This window comes from Parasteatoda tepidariorum, chromosome 6, assembly GCF_043381705.1.
Source record: "Parasteatoda tepidariorum isolate YZ-2023 chromosome 6, CAS_Ptep_4.0, whole genome shotgun sequence".
NCBI lineage: Eukaryota > Metazoa > Arthropoda > Arachnida > Araneae > Theridiidae > Parasteatoda > Parasteatoda tepidariorum.
In genome coordinates, this window is record NC_092209.1 from 82024383 (window position 1) to 82048794 (window position 24412).

General features: G+C 29.4%; 1 protein-coding gene across 5 annotated transcripts in view; it reads left to right on the forward strand.

Annotated features, from left to right (window-relative positions):
- The first annotated feature begins 2251 nt into the window (after positions 1–2251).
- LOC107449989 (CUGBP Elav-like family member 3) overlaps positions 2252–24412 on the forward strand; it is a 34328-nt gene continuing 12167 nt past the window's right edge. The window contains exons 1-8 of one of the 5 annotated variants that reach the window (XM_043043575.2): positions 2252–2586; positions 8463–8545; positions 11945–11993; positions 13416–13490; positions 16101–16226; positions 16306–16385; positions 19852–19995; positions 21898–22033. In XM_043043575.2, the coding sequence (XP_042899509.1) occupies positions 2355–2586; positions 8463–8545; positions 11945–11993; positions 13416–13490; positions 16101–16226; positions 16306–16385; positions 19852–19995; positions 21898–22033 (925 nt within the window). In that variant the 5' untranslated portion in view covers positions 2252–2354. Of the gene's footprint in view, positions 2587–8462; positions 8546–11944; positions 11994–13415; positions 13491–16097; positions 16227–16305; positions 16386–19851; positions 19996–21897; positions 22034–24412 lie in introns of all 5 variants that reach the window. The other 4 variants (XM_043043574.2, XM_071182788.1, XM_021145198.3 and 1 more) reach the window with 4 other exon arrangements.

Genomic DNA, 24412 nt, shown 5'->3' on the forward strand with positions numbered 1-24412 from the left:
GATTTCGTTGAATCCAAAAATTGCAAAAAAGTAATATATTAGATCATAAGATTCTGCAAAATAATTTATTACCGAAAAATATTATATTTTTATTTGTATCTTCATAATTTTGTGCAAAATACACTTGTTGTTTTTAAAGCTAAATTATTTTTGTCAACAAATTTCTTTCTCCCAAGTTTTTCGTATGCCCCTGAATTTCGTAGGCCCTAGGTATGTGCCTAGTGTGCCTATAGGTTAATCCGGCCCTGCGCACAATGATTTCCAAGATATCTTCAATAACATTCCCCTTTCTAAACTAAAAGGTCTTCTTTTGAATTATTACTATGATTATAAAAGTAGCCTTAATTACGATTTTGTTTATTGGGAAATTCTGACTAATATTTGTCTTTTTTACCCACTGGCAGTTTTCAAAATGGACAAAACTGGGAAGAATGTTTCTCCCCTATACACTATTCTCCTATCTATTAACATTTGTTACCGGTTTTGCTATGCGGAGAAGATTGCAGGTTAAAATACTAATTTTTACATGCAGTGGGTTAATAATTATCTTTACAATGGGAAACATATTTTAATACAAATTGATGAAATTTCACAAGGATCTAATTTTTCATCACTCTTAGCTAACTTATTTTTATACTATTGTGAAAAAAAAATTATACTTTTAATATATTTCAGATTTATTGCTGATTTAATTATTTTTAATTTTCAAAATTATGCAATTTTGTTAAACAATATTTACCCCGAAGAATTAATCTTTCTTCGTAATTATGACGATAATATTAATTTTTTGGATTTAAGTATTAAAAAAAGAAGATATCTGAATTGTTGATGTTTACAATAAAGGAAATGATTTTAAATTTAATATAAATAAACTAATTACAAGGAATTCTAATGTTTCTGAAAAGACTTATTTAAATACGGTTTTATCAAATGAATAAAATCAAAAGAATTTGCAGTAATGTTTATTTATTGAAAAAAAAAACAAATTTTACGAACCCTTCTAAAACTTGATAATAATAAAAAAAAATGGATATCTAACTAATGTAATTAAACTCTGTATAGAATCATTGAGTTGGTTGTATGTTATAATTGTCAATAAATTTATTAAACATTTCTTTGCGAACTAAATTGATATTTTCACCATGTGAAAATCCTATTCGGGAAAATCCATGACAAAAAAGTCTTCCAATATTTAATAAAGAATTTTTAAAAAAATCATTAAATTTTAATAATATCTCTAAACTCATCAATATTAAAATTTTATAATTGAAATTCAACCTTATTAATTATAAACTTTTAATTATCCAGTATAATATTATTAACTTGCGCAAATTATCATTTAGGTCTGAATTTTGATGTTTGCATATTGCAATATATAATATTGCTGTTGACAATGTTGTTGACGTATGCCTGTTTAGGCAGAAGGGAAGCGTTTGTTCTTGTTTTCCAGTGGCGCCATCTATGACCAAGAATTCGACTTCTGCCACACGTACGTCACACCCGTTTATATGGCGGACCCATTCATACATTCATTCATCCACAGATCATAATTTTGACCTGAATCTGAGAACGATCGATCTCCAATCCAGTACCCAGGTATTGATTTGTTATGGGAACATGGAGGACTTTTGCGACTCTACAGATTTAACGTGTGTCAGTCACTTTACTACACGGGGAGTCTTCGGCCGGCGGAGTTCGAACCCACGAATTCTCGGACATGGGCCCAGCGCCCTACCGATCAGGCTATCCCGGCCCTATTGACAAGGTAAGAAGTGTATTATACCGATTCCTTTTTTTCTTTTTTTACGATTCTGACGTTTTGAAGAGACTCGTCTTCAAATGACGATTCTTTTTTATACACAAATGGATACTGTTTTCTCCACTAGGGTGCACTGCAAGTTCTTTACTGCCTATACTTCTGTTTCACCGCTTCCGGCGTATTTTAAGGCTCACAACGTAATCGTTAGTATTTCGTGTATCAAACACAATATTACGTTGTGAGTCAAATGGTTTCAAAATACACCGGTAAGATTAACCTGGAAGTATATAATGTAAAGAGCATGTAGCGCATCCTAGTGAAGAAAGCACCATCTATAAGCTCTAGTAAGCAGCCGTAAACTTTAAAACCGGAAAAGGTAAACAAAAAAACAACAATTAATAATGGTAACCCTGTTTGTGTTGCCAACAGTAAAAACTGGTTTTCACTTCTTCTAATCTGAAGCTAATATCAATCAATATCAGGATAAGCGCCATCTATTGCCTTTTTCGATCGCTAATTGCTATGTCTGTTTGACAGATCTGCACAAAAAGAAAAAAGAAGAAAAAAATACTAAGCGTGTTGTCCGAATATCAACATGGCCGCGCTTGTTAATGGTTATCTGGATCCTATCTCGAAACAATTAAGTGTTGGACAACATAATAACTGTGATAATCAACCTCCCAACAAGGATCATGATGCTATCAAACTGTTTATTGGTCAAATTCCCAGAAATTTGGAAGAGAAACAACTGAAACCAATTTTTGAACATTATGGTAAAATATATGAGTTGACAGTACTCAAAGACAAATATACTGGTCTACACAAAGGTGATTGTTTATGTCTTCGTTTTCAGATAACGAATTTAGTTACATTTCTTTTCATTCCAAGGAAATTTGTGACTATTTTAATAATACCTTTATGAAATGTATGAGTCATTTACACCGGCATTCTCTTTCATACTGTTATCGGCGTCTGTTTATTGTTCTTTTTAGTATGATATTAGTGTTTGTATGAGTTACTGTAATTTTTGCTTTAGTTGTGTTTATTTTTTAATAATGTATTCAAGGCATCTTTCTGAAAAGATTCTTTTTCCAAAATAATGCGAAATTTCGTTTGATTATATTTAGGCTATGTTACATTTTCTCATATTTATTTACTTAAGGATTCAACGATATTACCTTGCTATATTGTTTAATGATTTCTATTTCTGTAATCAAGCAGTAGCTTTTTCTTTTAAAATCGCACAATAATTAGCACAGTGGGACAAAATATAATTGATTACAAATAATCACTTATCAGGATTGATAATGGGCAAGACTAGAAAATTAATTATGGCCACTTTTCGTGTTTAAAGTACCTTAATAATTATGCTTCTAAGTTATAAAAGAAGAACTTGTATTATATTTTGTTTAAAAAATATTTGTATAAGTAACTAATAGTATTTTATAATTCATTTTAGAAACTATTATAAATGCATGATATTAAAAGATTACACTAAACCACAGGAGAAACGAAACTTTTCATCACAAATTGTCATTCACTTTCATTACTAAATTAAAAATAAATAAATATTGATTTCAAATAAAAATAGTAAGTCATAAGTTTCAATTGCTGAAAAAAAAATCAAAATGCAAACAAATTATTCGAAGAGAACTTCTCCATTGCCTAATCCTGAGTTGTCTTCTCATAATTTATTTTTCTTTTTGATATTTTAAAGATTTCTTTTCAGTATTCGAAACTTCATGGCATATTCTAGGTTCTAAACTCATGTTTTCTATGTTTTGAATTAGTTGAATTCCAAGTATAACGGAGGGTAAATTACGTTAGTATTTTATTCTGAAAAATATATTAAATATTTCTGAAAGCAGAAAATTCTGCAAGAATATGCTACTTTAGGGTGCAATGTAATTAATTGGCATAAAATAGTTAAAAAGCCTCATAATTAAATTACAAGTTAATTAAAAGTTCTTGTAACAGAGGGGTCAAATAAAATCCCATATTTTTTTACATTCACTGTTATTTACGCTAAATTCTATGAATTGGACCATCCTAAATATTATCTGTAGGTAATTTTATTTTTAAATTATCATATTTCATGGTAAAATAAAGTACTATAAGACTTATAAAATTGCAAACACATTTTTATTAAGTCCAAATAATGTGTCTTAACAGAGACGACATCTTACAAATTTGGCAAATTGTTAAACCGAAATATCACTGTTAAAATTGACTCTTTGGTTATTTAAAGTCGGAGTTGGCTGCATTGCTATAATATCTAACATTATACCCATGCTAGTTTTTATTTTACCAAACCATGTTAAAAAAACATGCACATTGCTTATTTCTTTCTCAATTTAAGTTATTTTGGGCTACAAAATTAACTACCCTATTTTTTCCTTGAACTTTCTACACTTACAAAACTATCTTTAAATCTGTTAGGGTCACAAGGTTTTCCAAGTTCCCATAACAAATCAAAACTTCTGGCATTACTGATCAGGAGTCCCCTTTTCTTTTGAATTGAGTTCAAAATTACAAGACTACAGAGTTGAACATTGGTAGCTGTAAACTCAAATTTGGGTCAGCTGTTCAACAATAGTTATAAAATGAAAAATCAATTGTTGCAAGTCGCTATATTTAGTAATTCTATGTAATTGTTAGGCAAACAACAGTGTGATTTAAATAGTAAATTCACATTTTCATGAGTAACACATAGACATATTTATGGTGTTTTACCTACGCATAAAAAACGGATAGGTCGTAGTACGGCAAAATTAAATTTGCCACTTTTTATGTTTGGATGCATCTGCTTTAAAACTTGATATGCTTCCATCAAGGTGAACTGCAAATACTTCTTTTTTTTTGCTTTGTGACTTTCTGTCCATTTACTCTGACTATCCTGTACTCAGTTGTATCAGAAGTCTGGTAAGAAAGTTTATCAGATGAGTAGTTGTTTTTTTGTTACATCAGAAATTTCATTACTAGGCTGTTTCTTTTGTTATGTTAGTAAGGTTACAGAGTATGTGTTGAACAGTACAACGTTTTCTTGGAGATACAGGTAATGCACTTTTGGCTTCTCCAATGTCTAAGGAGTATTATGAAGAGAATATCCTTCCTGAATTTCTGCAGCTTGTATAAGTGCTTTTTTATTTTTCCTTTGTTTTTTTTCTCTCAATTTATCTATTTCTCTGTTATTTTTTTTCTTCAAAATAATTCTGTTATCATAAGTTTTCATTTTATGTTTATCTTTCTTGCAAGTATCTTTTCTGGGACGTTCTAGTTCTCTATTCTCACATTTTTTCTACTGCTGTTTTTTGTCATATTGATTAGTCATTCAAAAAACTTTTATCTATAAACTAAACACACTATCAAATAAAAATGGCAGGGCTTTGTAAAAAAAGTGTGCTCTAACAGTGGAGGAACTGGTTTAAACTAGTTGAATCAGGATGCATTAGCTCTTGTTTACATTTCTAGAGTTCCTTTTTAATGGTCATAAACCAATTAGCTTTGTTTACATTTAGTGTAACTGAGTGGACATTTAGTTTTGTCCTCTCTGTTACGTCCCCTGTTATATTTGAAACTTTAAATTTTATAGAGTTGGCGAGGTTTAGGACAGAATGGATTAAACCCGAGTTTAAACTGTCCTGTTCAAAACACCTTTGACCAAAACTGTCCAAAGCCCTTTTGTTCAAATTGTCCTAATCCCTTTTGTTCAAATTATGCCGCAATTTAAAAAAAAAATTGTGAAAAATAAAAGATTAATTTTTGAACAAAGCGCAAATTGAAGACAAGTTTTTGTTTTATTATAAACGTTTATCGTTATTTTTTATATTGCATTATTTATTCTTATAGAAAAACATATTTTATCAGTATTAAAAGCATATTTAAAGGATAAGGTATTTACTTTTGTTCAAATTATGGCCTATGCTGATGATATTGATATCATAGCAAGAACCCCTAAAGACCTAAAGCAGGCATTCCTGGACTTGGAAAGAGAGGCCAAAAAAATGCACCTCTCAATTAATCAGAGTAAGACAAAGTATATGCAATGTATCAACTATACCGATACCTCCACGCACATCGAGATTGGAGAGTATAAATTTGAAAAGGTGAGCTCTTTCACCTACCTTGGCTCTGAAATCAACTCCGAAAACTCAATTTCCACAGAAGTAAGGAAGAGAGTAACTGCAGCCAACAAGTGCTTTTATGGCATAAGAAAATTCCTTAAATCTGACAACATTAAAAGAGACACCAAGTTGCTAATATATAAAAGCCTAATAAGATCAGTTCTCACTTACGCATCTGAAACCTGGACCTTGTCCCAAGCTGATGAGAGGACCATCGCTGCTTTCGAGAGGAAGATACTCCGGTCCATTTTTGGTGGTGTGTGTGACAAGGNCAGCATTTTTATTTTTTAAGTTGTTTATTTTTATTTCTTTTAGAATTCTTCTTTTTTTAGCGAAATGTTTTTTAACCTAACAGAATTCTTTGCCGACTGTTTTGTCTATAAATGAAGAAAATAAAGTAAATATTTAAGTGTTGTGAAAAGAATCTTATTTAGTTGTACAAAGTACTTCAGAAAAAATTTGGGAGCCACGTAAGAGAATTATGTATATTAGATCACAAACACATCATTAAAAGGCAGAATGCTTTGGTGTTTTCGAAACGTAAACAAAACAAAGCAAATGTTGCCATCAGCGGAAAAGAAATACAGCCAAAATTTAGGATCCACGTAAGAGAATTATATATATTAGATTATGCGTACAATGGTTACACATATAAAATCTTTTTCTTTTACCAATATTCAAGGTTTTCAACACTTTAAGACAGTTTTAGTCAGTTTAGGATAGTTTAAGAGAGTAAAACCCCATACCTGAGTAAGGTTTTTTGTGTAATGAATAAAAAGAATTTAAAAGAATAATTGTAACAGGATGATCCGGGGGAAAGTCGAAAATACCGCTCCCCCAGAAAGCAAGAAAAGGATTGCGTTGGTGTGGTGGAAAGAGTGTCAAATTGAATAGGTTGTGACAAGTCTGTGTCGAATAATAGTAATTTTTTTGATGGCCATTTTAATTATTTTAGTCTAGCTATCTTTAATCTTTCCCTTTAAAGATTGGATGTATTCACTTATATTCATTAATAATCTTATTTTTTGTTAAATATTATATATATTGTAATTATAATTACAGGGTGCATAGCCTTTTTAAAAAGTGCTTAAAGGTGCTTATTTTCGTTTTTTTAAAAGCCCTTAAAGATGCTTTTTTTTATTGGGTGTTTTTAAAAAGTGTTCAATTTTTCCTTTTTCAAAATGAGATTTTTCCTTTACCATGTTGATTTTCTTTACGAATTATTAAAAAGACACAATTTACATTGTACTATTCAACGTTTTCACAATTAATTCAACCCCAATCTGTTTCGCCGTATTGTGCGTCTGTAGCGAAAACAACAATCGTTTTACATTATTCAAAATTTCATGATTTTTTACTATTGTCAAAAACAATGCCAATTTTTTTTCTTCTTTTGACATGACGGTTAAAACAAAATAAAACTGTCAATTTTTTTAAAGTGCTTAAAAATAATATTTTTTCAGTGCTTAAAATGTGCTTATTTTTTGTTGAATAATTTGGCTATGCATCCTGAATTACAATTGTAATCATGAAATATGATTCCTTATCTTCTGGTTTATAATAGTAATCTAAAAATTTTATTTAATGTCAAAATAGGGATATTTTTTTAGTACTTCTTATGAAGAGGTTCTTAAAACTATGTTCTGTGGTTTTCACTCGCTGTTCTGCAATTATTGTTATGACAGTCTGCGGTACAATAGCACCGTTTATGTTTAAAATTTCTTCAGCCATTTTAGAAAGGATTAACAATAAATTGAAATAATTGCTTAGTAACTGAGTTTTTATTTCTATAAAAATACAAAATCATTCTAAATAATTACTACCTAACAAGAGGAATTTAAGTAAATACTTAACGTATAACTAATTTTTTATCATTACTTAAATTATTACTTAAAGGAGCTCAAGAAAATAAATAATAACTAAAGTGTTGCTAATATATAGAAAAATACCCAAATTGATGGTGCAACATAATATGAATATAGATTATCAAATTTTTTCAACTGTAAAAAAATTTAATCAAGATAAATATTGTTTATTCATATAAATTTGAATTAATTATAAATATATCTATCAATTGTAAATAGTAAATGTCATGTTAAATAAGTATTGTGCCACAAAAAGTAAAGAAGTATCATAATAGCTTTTTAATCATTAAAGAAGTAAATTCCTTCAAAATCCTTTTTTTTTTTTCTTTCTGAAAATCCTGAAAAAGTTGGGGAAATTTTATACAGAGCTTTGCCAGATCTCCTGGATATGTTGATTAGTATTATCAATTATTCACCAATTAACCCAGTAGCTTTTATTATTAATTATTCTACTCCAAAAAAGGGGGGAAGTATATTTCAAAGTTTAATGAAAGAAGTTGAAGTTTAATGATATCGGGGAGTTTCATTTATAAAATATCAAACTTAATTTTGACATTTATCTATCATTTATCTATCTATTATCTTTTTTATCTATCGGTATATTAATTTAATTGTCCATATCCTTTTAACCATTATGCGTTTGTAACCAATATCGTAACAAAATAACCTATGTATATATATTTTTCAAATTTGTAATGTTTTTTATTTTTGCAGGATGTGCATTTTTGACATATTGTGCACGAGAGAGCGCCATTAAAGCACAAAATGCTCTTCACGAACAAAAAACTCTTCCTGGTGTAAGTGTGCATTTTCTGATTTTAGAATGTTTTTTTAATGGAAAGCAAATGTTATGTTTGTATTTCAACTTTTCATAGTAAACAATACAAATTCAAAAATCCGCACTACTCAGGGGTTTGGAAAGGCCAGATTTTAGAAAGTTCTGGAATTTCAATGTTACTTAAGCTGATAAAAATGTTAAAGTAACTGGGCCAAAATTATAAAAAAGAAAAAAAAAAAATACATTTCATTCCATCATATACCCAAGTGGTTTTTCACTCATTCATAGCTGCCAATTCTGTGTTTTGCCAATTTCTCCTGGTGTATTTTTTTTTTTCCAATGGCAGACATGAAAGACAAATTTGTAGCCAAGAACAATATAAAGAAAGAACAAAAAAACGGAAACAAGAGCTACAAAAATAAAGAGTCTATAGGTCTGTAATAATGCATCTCGCCCGCCAATATCGTTCCCACAAGGGCCCAGGAGGAAGTGCAGGGCAATGTCTTAGATGGTTAGCGTCTATTTCTTCTTGTTGGTTACATAATGGGCAAAGGGGGCTTGAAAAGATTTTAGTGAAAACATCAATATCTAAATCTTACAAAGACAACTAGAACACCTAGTCAGAAAATGCAACACACAAATACACTGGGTGGCAGCGCACACAGGTAACATAGGCAATGAAGCAGCGGATTTAGCGGCTAAAGACGCAGCAGCAGGACACGGGATTCCCAGCGGTGTTCTGCTTCCACCATCGAGCCTGAGAAATAAACTTAAAAACATCACACAAAAACTTTGGCAAGCATACTGGGACGAAAATGAAAAAGGCTATACAACAAAATCATATTATCCTAAAGTAGACACAGACCGACTCATAGGCCATCCAGCAGCAATACAATTCCTTACAGGACATGGCTTCTTCCCCTCATTCTTACACAGGATGCAGCGAATAAACACAGACACATGCCCATGCGATGACACAGGTACCCCAAGTCACTACCTACATGACTGCCCACTAACTGAATCATACCACCTCAAAAAACCCAATGAACAAGGCAGAACGATATTTGCAGACAGTTTCAAAAACAAGCATATTATGCAAAAACTAATAAATATTCTAGCCATAACCAGAAACATCACAGACAATATGTCATAAACCTTATAATAACTTTGTAAAAATACTGGCAGCAAATACAATGTTGAGGTGTCAGGGCTCCAGGCAAACCATTGCTGCAGCATAAAAACACACTCTGGCCCCACCCCTGACCAGCAAGCATTTGGCAGGCAGTCAGTCAACACAAGCTGTTGTCCGTGAGGCAAATAAAATAAAAAAAAAAAAAAAAAAAAACTCAAGCTCGATCCACACAAACAAGAGATGGCTTAACTGTCTATAAACGCACACACAATAAAAAACAGTAATCTATATCATGATCCGCCAAAACACTGCCTCAACTACTACTCATAAGAAAAATAGGTAAAACACGCAACACAACATAAACAAAACATACATACCACACAAGCCTCACCACTGACCCTGCTCCCAGTCCCTGGGGACAGACAGTGAGTCCGGAGCTTTTCAGCTACCCGTGATGGCCATTTATGTTAAATGCTTAAAAAAAAAAAAATAAAAAAAAAAAATACCTGTGACGTGGCTAGCTATTTTATATTGTACTGTTATTGTCGATGTCCATTCTTTGTGGCTGTAATGTAACGCTGCTAGTTATCTATGTAAAATTAAATTGTCGCTACTAGGCCGGGATAGCCTGGTCAGTGGGGTGCCGGGCCCATGTCCAAGAGTTCGTGGGTTCGGTCCCTGCTGGTCGAAGACTCCCCGTGTAGTAAATGGTGACTGATGCACGTTAAATCTGTCGAGTCTCAAAGTCCTCCATGTTCCCATAACAAATCAATACCTCTGGGGGTACCGATCCAGAAGTTTCCTTGTCTTCTGGATAGGTTCAAAATTACAAGGCTACGGCGTTGAACATTTGTAGTCGTAAACCCAAAAATTGGGTCGACTGTTCAACGGCGCTCATAAAATAAAATAAAATATCTAAATCTTGTAAGCATCGCATTATCTCAAATTGCTTGGCGTAAGAGAATCCGCCTGCATTCCACTGCAGCACACGCAGGGAGGAAGCACAACGAGGGAGACACATTATGCCAAAGTTGTAGATCACTTAGAGTTACCCAGGCTGCACCACGAGGAGGTGGATCTACATTGCAGCCCTCTCCTGGTGTATTGGTTTAATAAAAATTCTCCTGGTTTTTGTACATTTTTAAAAATTCCCTGAAATATTGTAAGTTTCCTTAAAAAAATCCTTATTGAAATAGAATTTTGGTGCACATTATTGCTTGCTTGAAAATTTAAACAAATGTCACTAATACATAAGGAAGCGAGCCCCATTTAAAAAACTAAGCTAACTATTTTAGATGAATTAAATGCCTATTACTATTCAAAATTATGAATGAACATAATGCATAACATTTCAAGATCATTTAATGTGAAATCATAACTGGAAAGTATTCCAGTTTTTTCTATTTTGAAGACTACAAATACCCCTAAAATTCCCTATGTGTAAAATTTTTAGTATACTTTGCTACAATTATCATGAAATTTATGTTATTTTGTAAAATTTACTGGATATTTTCATATATGTGTTAGCAGCTATGCTAATTTTTTTTGCAGTTACTTGGCAAATCTCGATGCTTTAATATATTATTAGGACATGGGAGTTTTAAATTTAGCATTTGAGTAAAAAGTTTTTAAGCAAAATTATAATTCCAACTGAACATTAAAGTTTAAAAAGTTAACTCTTAGTAATAAATAATATTCTAATTGGGAGAATAGAATGATTTTGAAATGATTAATTGCAGAGTCTTATTATTTGAAATAAAATTGACAAATTTGTTTTAAAAAAATATATTTTTTAATGAGTAATAATTCTTTTACATGGTAATTTTTATTATAGTTTAATTAGTAGTTTTGAAAACATATTTTTAAAGTTTTTGTGGCATTTTTGAGTAGAAAAAATATCAGTTGGCATAATTTTCTTTAATAATAATGTGGGCAGTGTTCTCATTGGCTTTCAACTGACCTAATTTGAGTTAACCTGAGTTTGGCTAATCTGCCAGGAAAAAAAAAAACATGGATAAATGGGGAGAAAAAAAAAATGCTAGAAAAATTACTTTTTTCATCTTACTCCAAATTACTGATCTAAATTCAACTATGTTATACAAACTACAGAACAAGTTTCTAATTTACAAATAAATATAAGTAACATCGAAAAAATATTTTATTTTTCAATTATTTTTGGCTCTTATTTGAATTCCACCTTTCAAATTCAGTTACATAAAAAAGCTATTTAATATGAATTTATTTATTAGTTTGTTCACATTATTACTGGCATTTATTTTGTTGCAGATGACACGACCTATTCAAGTGAAACCAGCCGATAGTGAAAACAAAGGAGGTATATTTATGGTTGCATACAATATATTTTATCTTTTCACATACTTTATGCGTTAAATTTATAGCTGTGCTAACTATTACAATTCATCTGTATGTATTACGATGTCATAGTCGAGATAAGGGTTTTTTGAACTTCCATAACTATCTATTTAAAATAATTTTTTTCTTCTTAAGTACCAAGAATTATCAAATTTTGTTGTTTACAATTAATCTAAAATAATTTATTCTACTTCTTAAACTATTACTAAGAACATTAATTAAAAACAAAAATGATTTGACAGAGACAAGAAATAAAAAAAAAATGATCTCTCTCTCCCTTCAAACAAGCTGTTCTGAAAATATCTTCTTTCCTTATAGAAATGCTAAAAAACTTAAACTCAATTCTGAAATGCTGTAAGCAAAATTTTTTATTGGTTTAAATTCAGTATGATAAAAAGGCAATAATGAATAGTTCTAATTTAAACAAAAACTGGAACACTTGAATCAGAATAATTAATTTAATTTTATAATTTTAATGAAGTATCAAATTTCAATATTGTATAATTTTTAATTTAGTACATTTATCTAAGTGTTGCTTTAACTTTTTTTGAAAAAAATTCTATAATAAATTCACGCGTAACTTTATTATTAGACAGGTAGAAAGTTAAGTAGGATATACACCTTAAAATTGCAAAAGTTGATTTTTGAGAACTCTAACTATATATTACAAGGCTACACGGTATATTGTATTACACTATATACAGGGTGCATAGCATTTTTAAAAAGTGCCTAAAGGTGATTATTTTTGATTTACGTTTTTTATAAAAGCCCTTAAAGGTGCTTTTTTTATTCGGAGTTTGTACAAAAGGCTTTCTATCTATGTTCCCTATTTTAAAAAGAGATTTTTTCTTTGCCGTATCGATTGTCATTCTAAATTACAAAAAATCCGTGATTATGTAAAGTTTCTAAATTTTATTGATTTTATGTTTATAAATTAAGAACTTTTAAACGACAGAAAAAGATTATTTTTATTACTGCATAGATCTTAATTATGATTTTTTTTTTTTTTTGGAAAGTGATTAAAATTATTTTTTGAGTGCTTAAAAGGTGCTTATTTTTTGTTGAAAAATCTGGCTACTCACCCTGAAATATAATGTATATAGTATGTATAATAATGTGTACAATATTGTATAATGTGTTTATTTTATATGCAGTATATATATATTACAATATATATTGCGGGGCTGACTATTGTTACAGGGTGTGGCAAAAAAAAACAGACAAACAATATTTAACATAACTTAATTAAAAATAATTAAATTGACAAAATATACCAAATAATAAGGAGATTAGACATATACTAATAAATAAATGTATTTGATATTTTAATAGCCTTTTGGAGCCATGCAACAGTAAAAGTGCTTATTGAAATTTTCTGTTATAGGCTGCAGATCCTCTACCTTCAACCTATCCCCTTCCCACCGAAGGAATAGTTTTAGAGACTCCTTTTTTTACGGAGGCAAGCGAACGATTTTACACTATTTATAATTAATGTGGTTTTAAATTAGTATCCATGGTGTGTAGCGTTTTTAAAAAGTGCTTTTTTCGATTTTCGTCTTTTAAAAGTCCTTAAAGGTGCTTTTTTCATAGGGTGGTTTTAAAAAGTGTTCAATTTTCCCTTTTCAAAAATTAGATTTTTGTTTTCTTTGCCATGTCGATTTTCGCCGCGTATTATGCAAAAGTGTGGTTTTCACATTGTTCTATTCAATGTTTTCACAATTCATTCGACTACAATCCATTTTGGCATGGCGTCAGTATGTAGCATATGAAACCACCTATCATTTTACATGTTTGATGAAATACTTGGGAGTGACTACTGAGCTGAGTTCGGTGAGGTTCTTGCACTCTTTTGTGCAACTCTGCTGCATTTTGCAAGATATTTTCCATTTCAGGCTTCATTTTCCACCCTCTAAAATCGAACCGAAAAATCTCTTACTATTTTTATGGTGGCTAATATAATCAAAAAAAAGAGTTTAATGTCTGAAACTAGTTATTTTATCATGATCATGTGAGGTCTTTGATAATTATTTTGCATTTTGTTAATGTATATAGTGATTAAAAATATTTTTTGATTGTTTGAAAGGTGCTTATTTTTTGTTGAAAGATTTGGCTACGCACACTGGTATCTTTCAGGGACTCTTTCTTCAAAAACAGATAGATGTCTCCTTTTGTTTCTTGAAAAATAAAGTTCTTGTGTTCAATTTAATTTCAAACTAGGCAGATTTTAAACCTTGGCAGTTATATATATGTGATTATTTTTTTAAGCAAAGTGTTAAGGATGAATATTTAAAAAAGCAATTATCTTGGGTTATAAATGGACAAAATTGAAAAATCTAGTGTGAGATCATGTGAAGAAGCTTAAGCAAAAATTAGCTTTAAATCATCTGCAATTTATATTATGCCATAAAGAAACCAAAATCAGGGATTAAAAGTTTCTTTAACAGTGGTGAAAAAACCACTGTGCAGGAAATAAATTTCTTCCAACACAAATCAAATTGGAAAGAAAAATTCAGTGAATCCCGTGAGAAATTAAATTAGCTGTAGTTAATCAAGATTTTATGTAAATGACTATACTAAAACCTTATTTTATAATTATGTAAATAAAATTTTATTGATGCTACTAAATTAAAAAAAATTTCATACTAAACATGTATCGTACTACTGTTGATCACATATTAATTTACCATTACGTATAGCATACTAATTTTTTAATATCAACTAATACTAATTTTTATAATTCATTGCTGTTAAACATGAATACTCAAAACTACTCTTAATATATAATATTTAATAATTTATATCATAATAATTTGTAGATTTTAAAATTTAGTGCCAAGCAATAATAAATAATGTGAATGTTTTTTTTTTTTAATAGAGACTTTCTTGTACCATACTAAATTTAATTCAAGTTTATGCTATTAAAAATTTTATTTTACTAACTTTTTTTATTTTTCTTTATCTGAAAATTTCAAATTTAACTAAAATATCTTAAAAGTTTTCTAAAAAAAAAAACAAAAAAAATTAGACTTCAATAATTTAAGAAAAAGGTTTTTTTTTTCCAAACCTTTACGACAGGCTTCAGTGCTTTGTAATATATTTTATGTATATGAATTAGGCGTAACAGTAAAAATTAATAACAAAATTTACATGATTGGTTACAAAAAACAGAAATCAAATAAAAATATTCTGGAAAAATCAAAGAAAAGTGAAGTTTTATTTTTTCTGATTATTTTTAGCCACTTTGTAAATATTCCAACTGTAAAAAGCACGACTTTTACATTTTAAAAACATTTCTCCTGAAGCTTGATTTTTTTAATACCTGCGATTAATAATTTAAGAAAAAGGTTTTTTTTTCCAAACCTTTACGACAGGCTTCAGTGCTTTGTAATATATTTTATGTATATGAATTAGGCGTAACAGTAAAAATTAATAACAAAATTTACATGATTGGTTACAAAAAACAGAGAAATCAAATAAAAATATTCTGGAAAAATCAAAGAAAAGTGAAGTTTTATTTTTTCTGATTATTTTTAGCCACTTTGTAAATATTCCAACTGTAAAAAGCACGACTTTTACATTTTAAAAACATTTCTCCTGAAGCTTGATTTTTTTAATACCTGCGATTAATAATTTAAGAAAAAGGTTTTTTTTTCCAAACCTTTACGACAGGCTTCAGTGCTTTGTAATATATTTTATGTATATGAATTAGGCGTAACAGTAAAAATTAATAACAAAATTTACATGATTGGTTACAAAAAAAACAGAAATCAAATAAAAATATTCTGGAAAAATCAAAGAAAAGTGAAGTTTTATTTTTTCTGATTATTTTTAGCCACTTTGTAAATATTCCAACTGTAAAAAGCACGACTTTTACATTTTTAAAACATTTCTCCTGAAGCTTGATTTTTTTAATACCTGCGATAATGGTTTTTATTAGCGGATGATTTTGACATATTCAGCTGTTGTAATATTTCTGTTCTTGATTTTAAAGAGTGGCTGATTTTTATAAATCAGTGATTTTTATGACTACTTTGCAGATAATTTAACTGTTCCCGCTTTCTTTCAGAAGAAAGGAAACTTTTTGTTGGTATGCTCAGCAAACAACAAAATGATGAAGATGTTTTGAAATTGTTCAGTCCATTTGGAACTATTGAAGAATGTACAATTTTAAGAGGTCCTGATGGTCAGAGTAAAGGTATTTTGAAAACCTTTTTTTATATAGAGTTCACTCACCTTGTTTTTGTTTTTTCTAAAAAAAATGAATTTTATTGTAGGTTGTGCATTTGTTAAATATGAAAATCCTTTGGATGCCAAGTCAGCCATAAAAGCCCTGCATGGGAGTCAGACTATGAACGTAAGCATTTAAATCTTATCTTAGTAAGCATTTAAATCTTATCTTAGCGTAAGCATTTAAATCTTATCTATTAAAATTTGTATTGTGGTTGTTCATTACACTAATGGAAGTATATTCAGCTATTTTTCAATTTTTTTTTTTTAATATATTCATTTAAATAAGTTTGGCACAGATCTTTTATAGTAACTCAAGCACACCTTTTCTTTATTTTATTTTTTAAATTAAAAAATAAATAAATAAGTAAACATTTTAATGATAAACGGTTGCAAATAATATAATAAGCGTTTGCAATGGATTTTTAATGTAAGGTTATATTTATCTCCAGTAATAGACACACACACACTCAAGTAATAATAAATAATAATTTAGGAATTTTTCTGAGCTCATAATAAAATATTTTAGAATTTCACTGAACTTATTTAACCATAGTATTAAAACAGGGTGCATAGTGTTTTTAAAAAGTACTTAAAGGTGCTTATTTTCGATTTTTGTTTTTTAAAAGCCTTTAAAGGCGCTTCTCTCTTTAGGTGTTTTTAAAAAGTGCTTTATTTTCCCTTTTTTAAGATTACATTTTTCCTTTACCATGTTGATTTTTGCTTTCAATTATGTAAAAAGACACAGTTCACATTGTTCAATTCAGCATTTTCACAATTAATTCAGCCCTAATCTATTTCAGCGTATTGTCAGTTCGTAGCGAATGAAAATGCCCTTCGGTTTACATGATTTTTAACATTTGTCAAAAACAATGCCAAAAGGTTTTTTAATTTTTTTTTGACATGGCAGTTAAAACAAAGTAAAACTGTCAATTATCAAAAATTTTCCAATCCTGCCTAATTATGATATTATTTTAAAGTGCTTGAAAATATTTTTTGAGTGCTTGAAAAGTGCTAAAAAGGTGTTTATTTTTTGTTGAATAATTTTGCTACACACCCTGTAAAAGTTAATCTAGTTTAATTTTAAAGTTGAGCTTATACCCTGTAGCAGAATGTTTTCGAGCTGTGTGCGACAAAACAGTCTAGCACTAATATTTCTCTGCAAGATACTTTTAATAATAAAAAACATGCATGTTACTAATTTAAAAGAACAACTGTGTTTACAAAAAAAAAAACTATAATTTTTTTGAAATTTAATGTGTAATAATTTTTTATTCTAATATTATGGGTGATATTCTCAGATTTGTTGAGGGGGATAATGCATACGTTATTTCTTTTGCATTCTGTAAATAATTATCACAATAAAAAATCATGTAAACTGTTATCGAAAAAAAAAAGAGACAACTAAATCACACGAATTGGACTACTCAAAAAGGGGTTACTCAAATGCATAATCAGGGGTGACATTGGCCAAAAGGCAAAAAAGCTGAATTTCCACGCGAGTAAGTTTTACGTGTTTGCACTTGTTTAATAATAAATTCCAGACAATTTAAGATAATAAATAACTATGTGTTGACATAAAATTGTGTACTAATTTATTAATATATAAATGATTATATCGATACTTAACGTTTAGTAAAAAGTAAAATTACCAATTGAAAAAATAGCTAGAAATAATATTTTTCTTCAGTTCACTTGAGCAAGACAATTATTACTTGAGAAACTGCCTGGTTTAGCAAATTAAAGCTACTGAGAACATACATTAACGCTCCCTTTCTTTTACTAAATACTGTTACGTGATTTATGACAAATATATCAGTAATATGACTTTTTAAATTATTTAGAAAAGAAAGAAACTTTAGAGTCACTATGTTCATATTATCATCTAATCTAGCTAGAGCCATGTTAAACACATCAATAGCTGTGAAGTAGAAACATATAGTAACTCCTTAACATACAAAAACTGTTATTTTAGTTTTAAAAATTACATGATGATCAGCAGCTGTTTAGATAATTATTTTTCATCTGGTCAGAATTTCACATTTTATAGCATAAATAACAGCAGCATTATTTTTTAGATTTTGGTGCTGAGTTTATCAACTCTTTTTCCTAAAAAAAATTGAATCACTTTTTAAGTGATTGTTTTTGTTTGCTATATCTTTTATGTTAGCTATATCTTTTTTTCATTTTTATTTAATTTGCTGCAAATGCTTCATGTTTTACAAAACAAGCAAAAAGAATCATTTAAAAAGGTCAAATTGCTCATAATGCAGCTGAGAATGAGGGCAAACTAATTGGTGATTAATTTAGTCGTTAGCCCATCTTCAAACATATTTTGACAAATCCTATTTTTTCTTTCTTTACCTGCCTGTGTCACATTCTTCTTTCCAAGCACAGAATGTAAGTTTTTAATATGCCTATATATACTAATAATTGTCAATATTAAAACAGTCACATTTATAGTAACTAATTAAAGAAAAACTTACTTCTTACAAGAATCGCGACAATTGATTTCAAAATCATGTGAATACAAATAGCGATGTTGGATTTTAAAATCCCGTGAATATGAAACTCGATATTTTATTTTATAAATGAGAAAATACAAACTGTGTTCTAGAATTTTTAAATTGTGTAAATACAAATCACAATTCATAGCGTTTAGATTGCATAAATACGAACCACAATGAGTAATTTTTAGATTGCGTAAATACGAATCACGTTGCATAATTTTTAGATCGCGTGAATGCGAATCCCAACGCCTTATTTTAAAATCACATATAAATATGAAAATCGATATTTAACCGCCTGAACAAATCACGACATTGGATTTTAGACTCATGTGAATACGAATCGCTACACAGGTTTTTAAAAACGCATAAATAGAAATAGATATTTAGAATAGAAATAGATTTTTATATCTCGTAAATAAGAATCACAATGTACGATATTCAAATCGCATGAATAAGAATCGCAATGTGCAACTTTTAAATCACCCAAGTACCAAAAGCTATGTTTGATATTAATATTGCGTGAATAAGAATCGAAATGTTAGCGGATTCCAGGCTTGGGACCTCTAAAAGGCTCGTTTGAAGCAGCGACATCTTAATTGCAAAAATACGAGCTATCTAGCGGGTGGGTGAAAATTGGATTTGTATTTTCGTAGTGCTAGACACAGTACAAACTGTTTAAAAATGTCTGAAAGAATTGTTTTATTTATAAAAGAAATTAGGAGAATGTATAAAACTCGTAAATATAGAAGAAATTTTTTTTCCATACATAATTTAAATGTGTAAAATAAAGCTATTTCAGTACGTTTTCTTTTCTTTTTTTCTTGCATTTGGATTCAGCGAATGACCCGATTTAATGAAACCTTTTCTGTCTCCCGAGTCCTTCGTAACATGGGGATTCGACTGAATGCAAAACAAAGAAGTCAAAACAATATTTTAGATATTACTCTCACGGCCTTTGTTTTTAGTTTGTTAATTTTGCTGAGCTTTTAATAAATAACTTACTTTAAAATTCGTGTTTGAAAGTATTTTGTTAATAACTAACATTATTTATGAAATTGCATTAAAACTTGTTTGTTTCTTCAGGGGGCATCATCTAGTCTTGTTGTAAAGTTTGCAGACACTGAAAAAGAGCGGCAGGTCCGCAAATTTCATCAGATGTCGGGAAATGTCAACATTTTAAACCCCTTTGTGCTGAGTCACATTGGAGCGTATGGAGCTTATTCTCAAGTAATTATAGTTTCCTTTTGATTGTTATTACATGAAATTATTATTAATTGATGAATGAAATTCTAAATTATCTCTAATTTTGTTTTTACATTTTTAGCTTCCATATTTTTCATTGTTTGCTCCAATTTTCCATATTTTTCATTTCTTCCATATTTTTCATTGTTTGCTCCAATTTTAATGTTATTATATCTTAGTTCAGTGGTTCCCAAAAGCTGATCAACCAGAAGTGTTGAGTGACCCTTCCTTATACGGATATCACGCGAGGGAAAAATAAGAGCAATCATAACCTCCACACTATCCTCGAGTCTAAAGGCAATTTCGCAGTTCGGAATTGCCGATAGGGTTGCTTAATTGTCAAACAGTTACTCATAATAGGGTTGCCATTTTTTGTTACTTATCTTAACTTTAGGCTAATTTTTTTCCTTAATATGATGCCAGTATCTCATATTTTCACTGCTATGTTTGTTAAAGAGGGAAAAGTAAGTCCCAGATGCTCTAGAATTGATATACGTTTAATTTTATGTATTAATTTAAAGTATTATATCAAAATTTCATTTGATCATCTTCTTCATCTACGTCGTCGCCATTTTTATTTACATTACAAAAACCACAAAAATATGTAGAAAAGTGATAGGGATTTGACATGATATTGTCGCAAATCCAACAGTTCAAAAAGTGTTAACTGAAATTCAAAATTCCTGTATTATACTAACATCATATTAAAGATATCATAATGGACAATTGCAGCATCTCTTAATTTTCTTAAATTTCAATCTTTTTTTATTGTAATTTCTCTCCCGAATCCGAAAATCGGATTGTTTATAAAAGAAGCTAGGTAATTTCTGAATATTTTACTTTCCATTTTAGTTTTTGCATACTTAAGTAGAATTGCCACTGGAAAATACAGCTAAAATAACAGGGAAAATGCAGTTAATTTTGAATTTTTCCTTACAAACTGGGAAAAACAGGGAATTTTATTTCTTATTTTTGTCTTTTAAAAAATGCAGACCTTTCAAATCTAAAATTGCAATTTATGGGATATTTAAGAATGATATTTCAGCTATACTAAACTATTTCATTTGCTATAGCATTGTTTAAGTAGTATGTTCGGCAGTTTCTTATTTCTCCAAAATTTTCCAGCAACTAAAATTAGCCTCTTTGTCCTGAAATAGTTCACAAGAGTGCAGCGAATGTGTGTTTCCTCTTAATATATTGTGCATAATATGTGCAGGGAAAACACAGGGAATTTTTTTTTTGCAGATATCAGAGGCAACTTGTTGAAAATGATAAAAATAAAAATGTTTGAATTTGATTATTAACCCCTTGCCAGTGTCGCCCGAATCTAGTTCGGGCAACTACTACGTGCAGTATTTGTGATGCTCGAACTTACCTCGGGTAGGAGAAAAATTAAAGTTTCGATTTTGTGAAGCCCGAGCTGAGTTCGTGTTTCTTCTGTAGAATACTTATTTCACTATTTTCCTAATAGATGGCATTAGTGGCACTAGTTTTTATCCAATTACGACTTCAGTTGAGGGAGGGAAATGTGTGTGTGGGGGGGACATACCATACTGTAAAAGATTTGTAAAATTTATGCATTGAAAATCATATTGTTGTGTTTTTACATTATATTATACTAGTAATATTTTTTTAGCTTCAAAATTTTGTTTAATTTGCTCTAATTGAGTAAGATGTGTGTGTAATCCATTACGTTTTTATGTGTACATAAAAATTATAAATACAGTAGTTACTGCATTTAAAATTTTATTTTTGTAATAAAAAACCATTTTCTAACTTTTATTATAATATAAAGAACAAAATTAAATAGCCAAAAAAAAAATTCAATTTTTCTGAAATATATGTCATTGTTAAGGGGTTAAAGTTTGATTATTTCTGTGAATTTAGGTGTTGCACCAACATGCCCTAGCATCTGCAGTGGCTCAACAAAATTATATGAATTCTGTTTCCGGACCCCTGCAGCTTCCACCCATGAGCCCAGTATCTAATGGCTTATCAAGTCCAACGCTTGCAGCTAATCCTAGTATGTTTTTTACACAGCATCAAATTTTAGTTACTAGATGAATTTGAGGAATTGAAATTTTTCAATATATTACAAGTTTTCCCTTTATATATAATGTGACTTTTTTTCCCCTTTCTTTAAAGTGTATGAAAATTCTCCAAATTACTTTTTTTTTAAAAAATCAATTACAAATATAATGTGAATATTAATAGGAGAATCAGGGATGAGATTCTCCCGCGGATTCGCGGGTTTCCGCTTTTTTTCAGATTTTTCCATTTTTCCCGCTAATTTCCGCTGAAATTTTTTTTTGCCCAAGTTAAAATGTTTTATGAGGAATTTAATTTTCCGCGGAGGGAAATTGTTGAAGTCCCTTTTCCTCCCTCTGAAGTTTCTCTAAAAATCATTTCCTTGGGATAAAACTGGTTGACCTTTATACAGGGATGAGATTTTTTTTGTCTCTCGAATTTCAGCCTTTTTATCAAAAACTCCGATTCTCTAAAAGTTTCGTTTTTTTAAATAAATATCCCGTTTTTTTTAAATTCAGTCATTGAAGTAAAATAATTATATTTATTTACGATTTTCAAAGATAAACAGAAAATTCAATCTACGCCCTAGCTGCTAACCCTTCCGCATTTTTACTTATTTTAGCTATTTTCTCCGATTTCACGCACAGAAAATAAGATTTTCCGTATTTTTTATCCGTCGGCTGGATAGCTCGTATTTTCGTAATTCAGATCTCGATTTTTATTCACGCGATTTTAATATCAATCATCGATTTTCGTATTTACCTGATTTAAAAGTTGCACATTGCGATTCTTATTTACGCTATTTAAATATCGTATATTATGATTCTTATTTACGACATTTAAAAATCCAATATCGTGTTTTGTATTTATGCATTTTTAAAATCTCGATTTTATTATCAAATCTCGATTTTCGTATTTACCTGATTTAAAAGTTGAACGTTGCGATTCTTATTCAGGCGATTTAAATATTGTACAGTGCGATTCTTACTTACGAGATTTAAAAAATCAATATCGCGATTTGTATTTACGAGCTTTTAAAGCCCTATGTAGCAATTCGTATTCACGTGAGCTTAAAATCCAATATCGTGATTCGTTTTTGTGGTTGTAATATCGCGCGATTTAAAAATTATGCATCGTGATCAAAAAATTAAAAAATCATGATTTGTATTTTCGCATTTTTTAAATTCGATGTAGAGTTTCATATTTACGTGATTTAAAAGTCTCATATCGGGATTTATATTCACATGGTTTACAAGTTTAAAAATCGCACTTTTTTGTCACATTTTTGTTTATATATATATATATATATATATATATATATATTTTCTTTTTTTTCTTTTCTTTTTTTTGTTTTTTGGATTTCCTCTTTTTTACTTTCTGACTACTCTCATCCCTGGAGAATGTGGAACTGGAAAATTTACAAGTACAAGGGATAACTAGATATATAATTTCAGATAATGCATAATTATTACGAACAAAATGTTTTTTTTAAATATTTTTTATCATCTGTTATATTTATCTATTTAAAATCTATTAAAGGAACAATATTTTTCAATTGATTAAATTCTGATTCTTTAGAAGTGTGGTATCATTTGACAATTTTGCTTTATGTGGAATCACATCTGCTTTTGTTAAAAATCGTCTGCTTTTGTATAAAAATTAAAGGAGAACATTGTTTATTATTCTAAGCATTCAATTATTAATTACTGGTGGCAGGCGGTTATTTTATGAAGTTTTCTCCTTTTAAAACTGATGCATTTCTGATTCCTCCACTATTCACAACAAATTTTGTACTGAATAAATAAATTCTTTTTATTCACGAATTTTAAGAATTTTTTTTTTTTTTAAATTCAGCTGCTCTAATAATATCCTTCCATGTCTGGGGTTTTAATAATTATGTTAGCGCCTTTTTAACTGTCATTTCTGTCTGGTAATTTTCAAGAGTTGTTTTTATTTCATGTGATTAACAAGTTTTCCTTTTATTTTATCAGTTTTTTTTCCTAATAATTAAGTATGAAGTACATTGAAGTTTTTTAATAATTGTTTTTTTTTTTTAAATATTAATTGGGCGATTTTCATTAATCGTCAAAAAATAAATATGTAAATTTTGTATTTTTTAAATGTGTTTTTCTTGTCTAAACTTGTAAATGTTTTATTTTTTTAATTTAGAAGAGCTTTTCTTTTAAAATGTGTACTCTTTTTCATTGTTATTTGAGTTTGATAAAACATCGATACATGACACTTTTTAGCCGATCCAGAAAACCGGGAAATTCAGTCATCTGGGATAGCACTGATCCCGGGCACTCCCTATAATTGGTTCTCTACTGTATACATAAATGAAGAATTGTCTTGTTCGTCAAAAATATTACCCAGA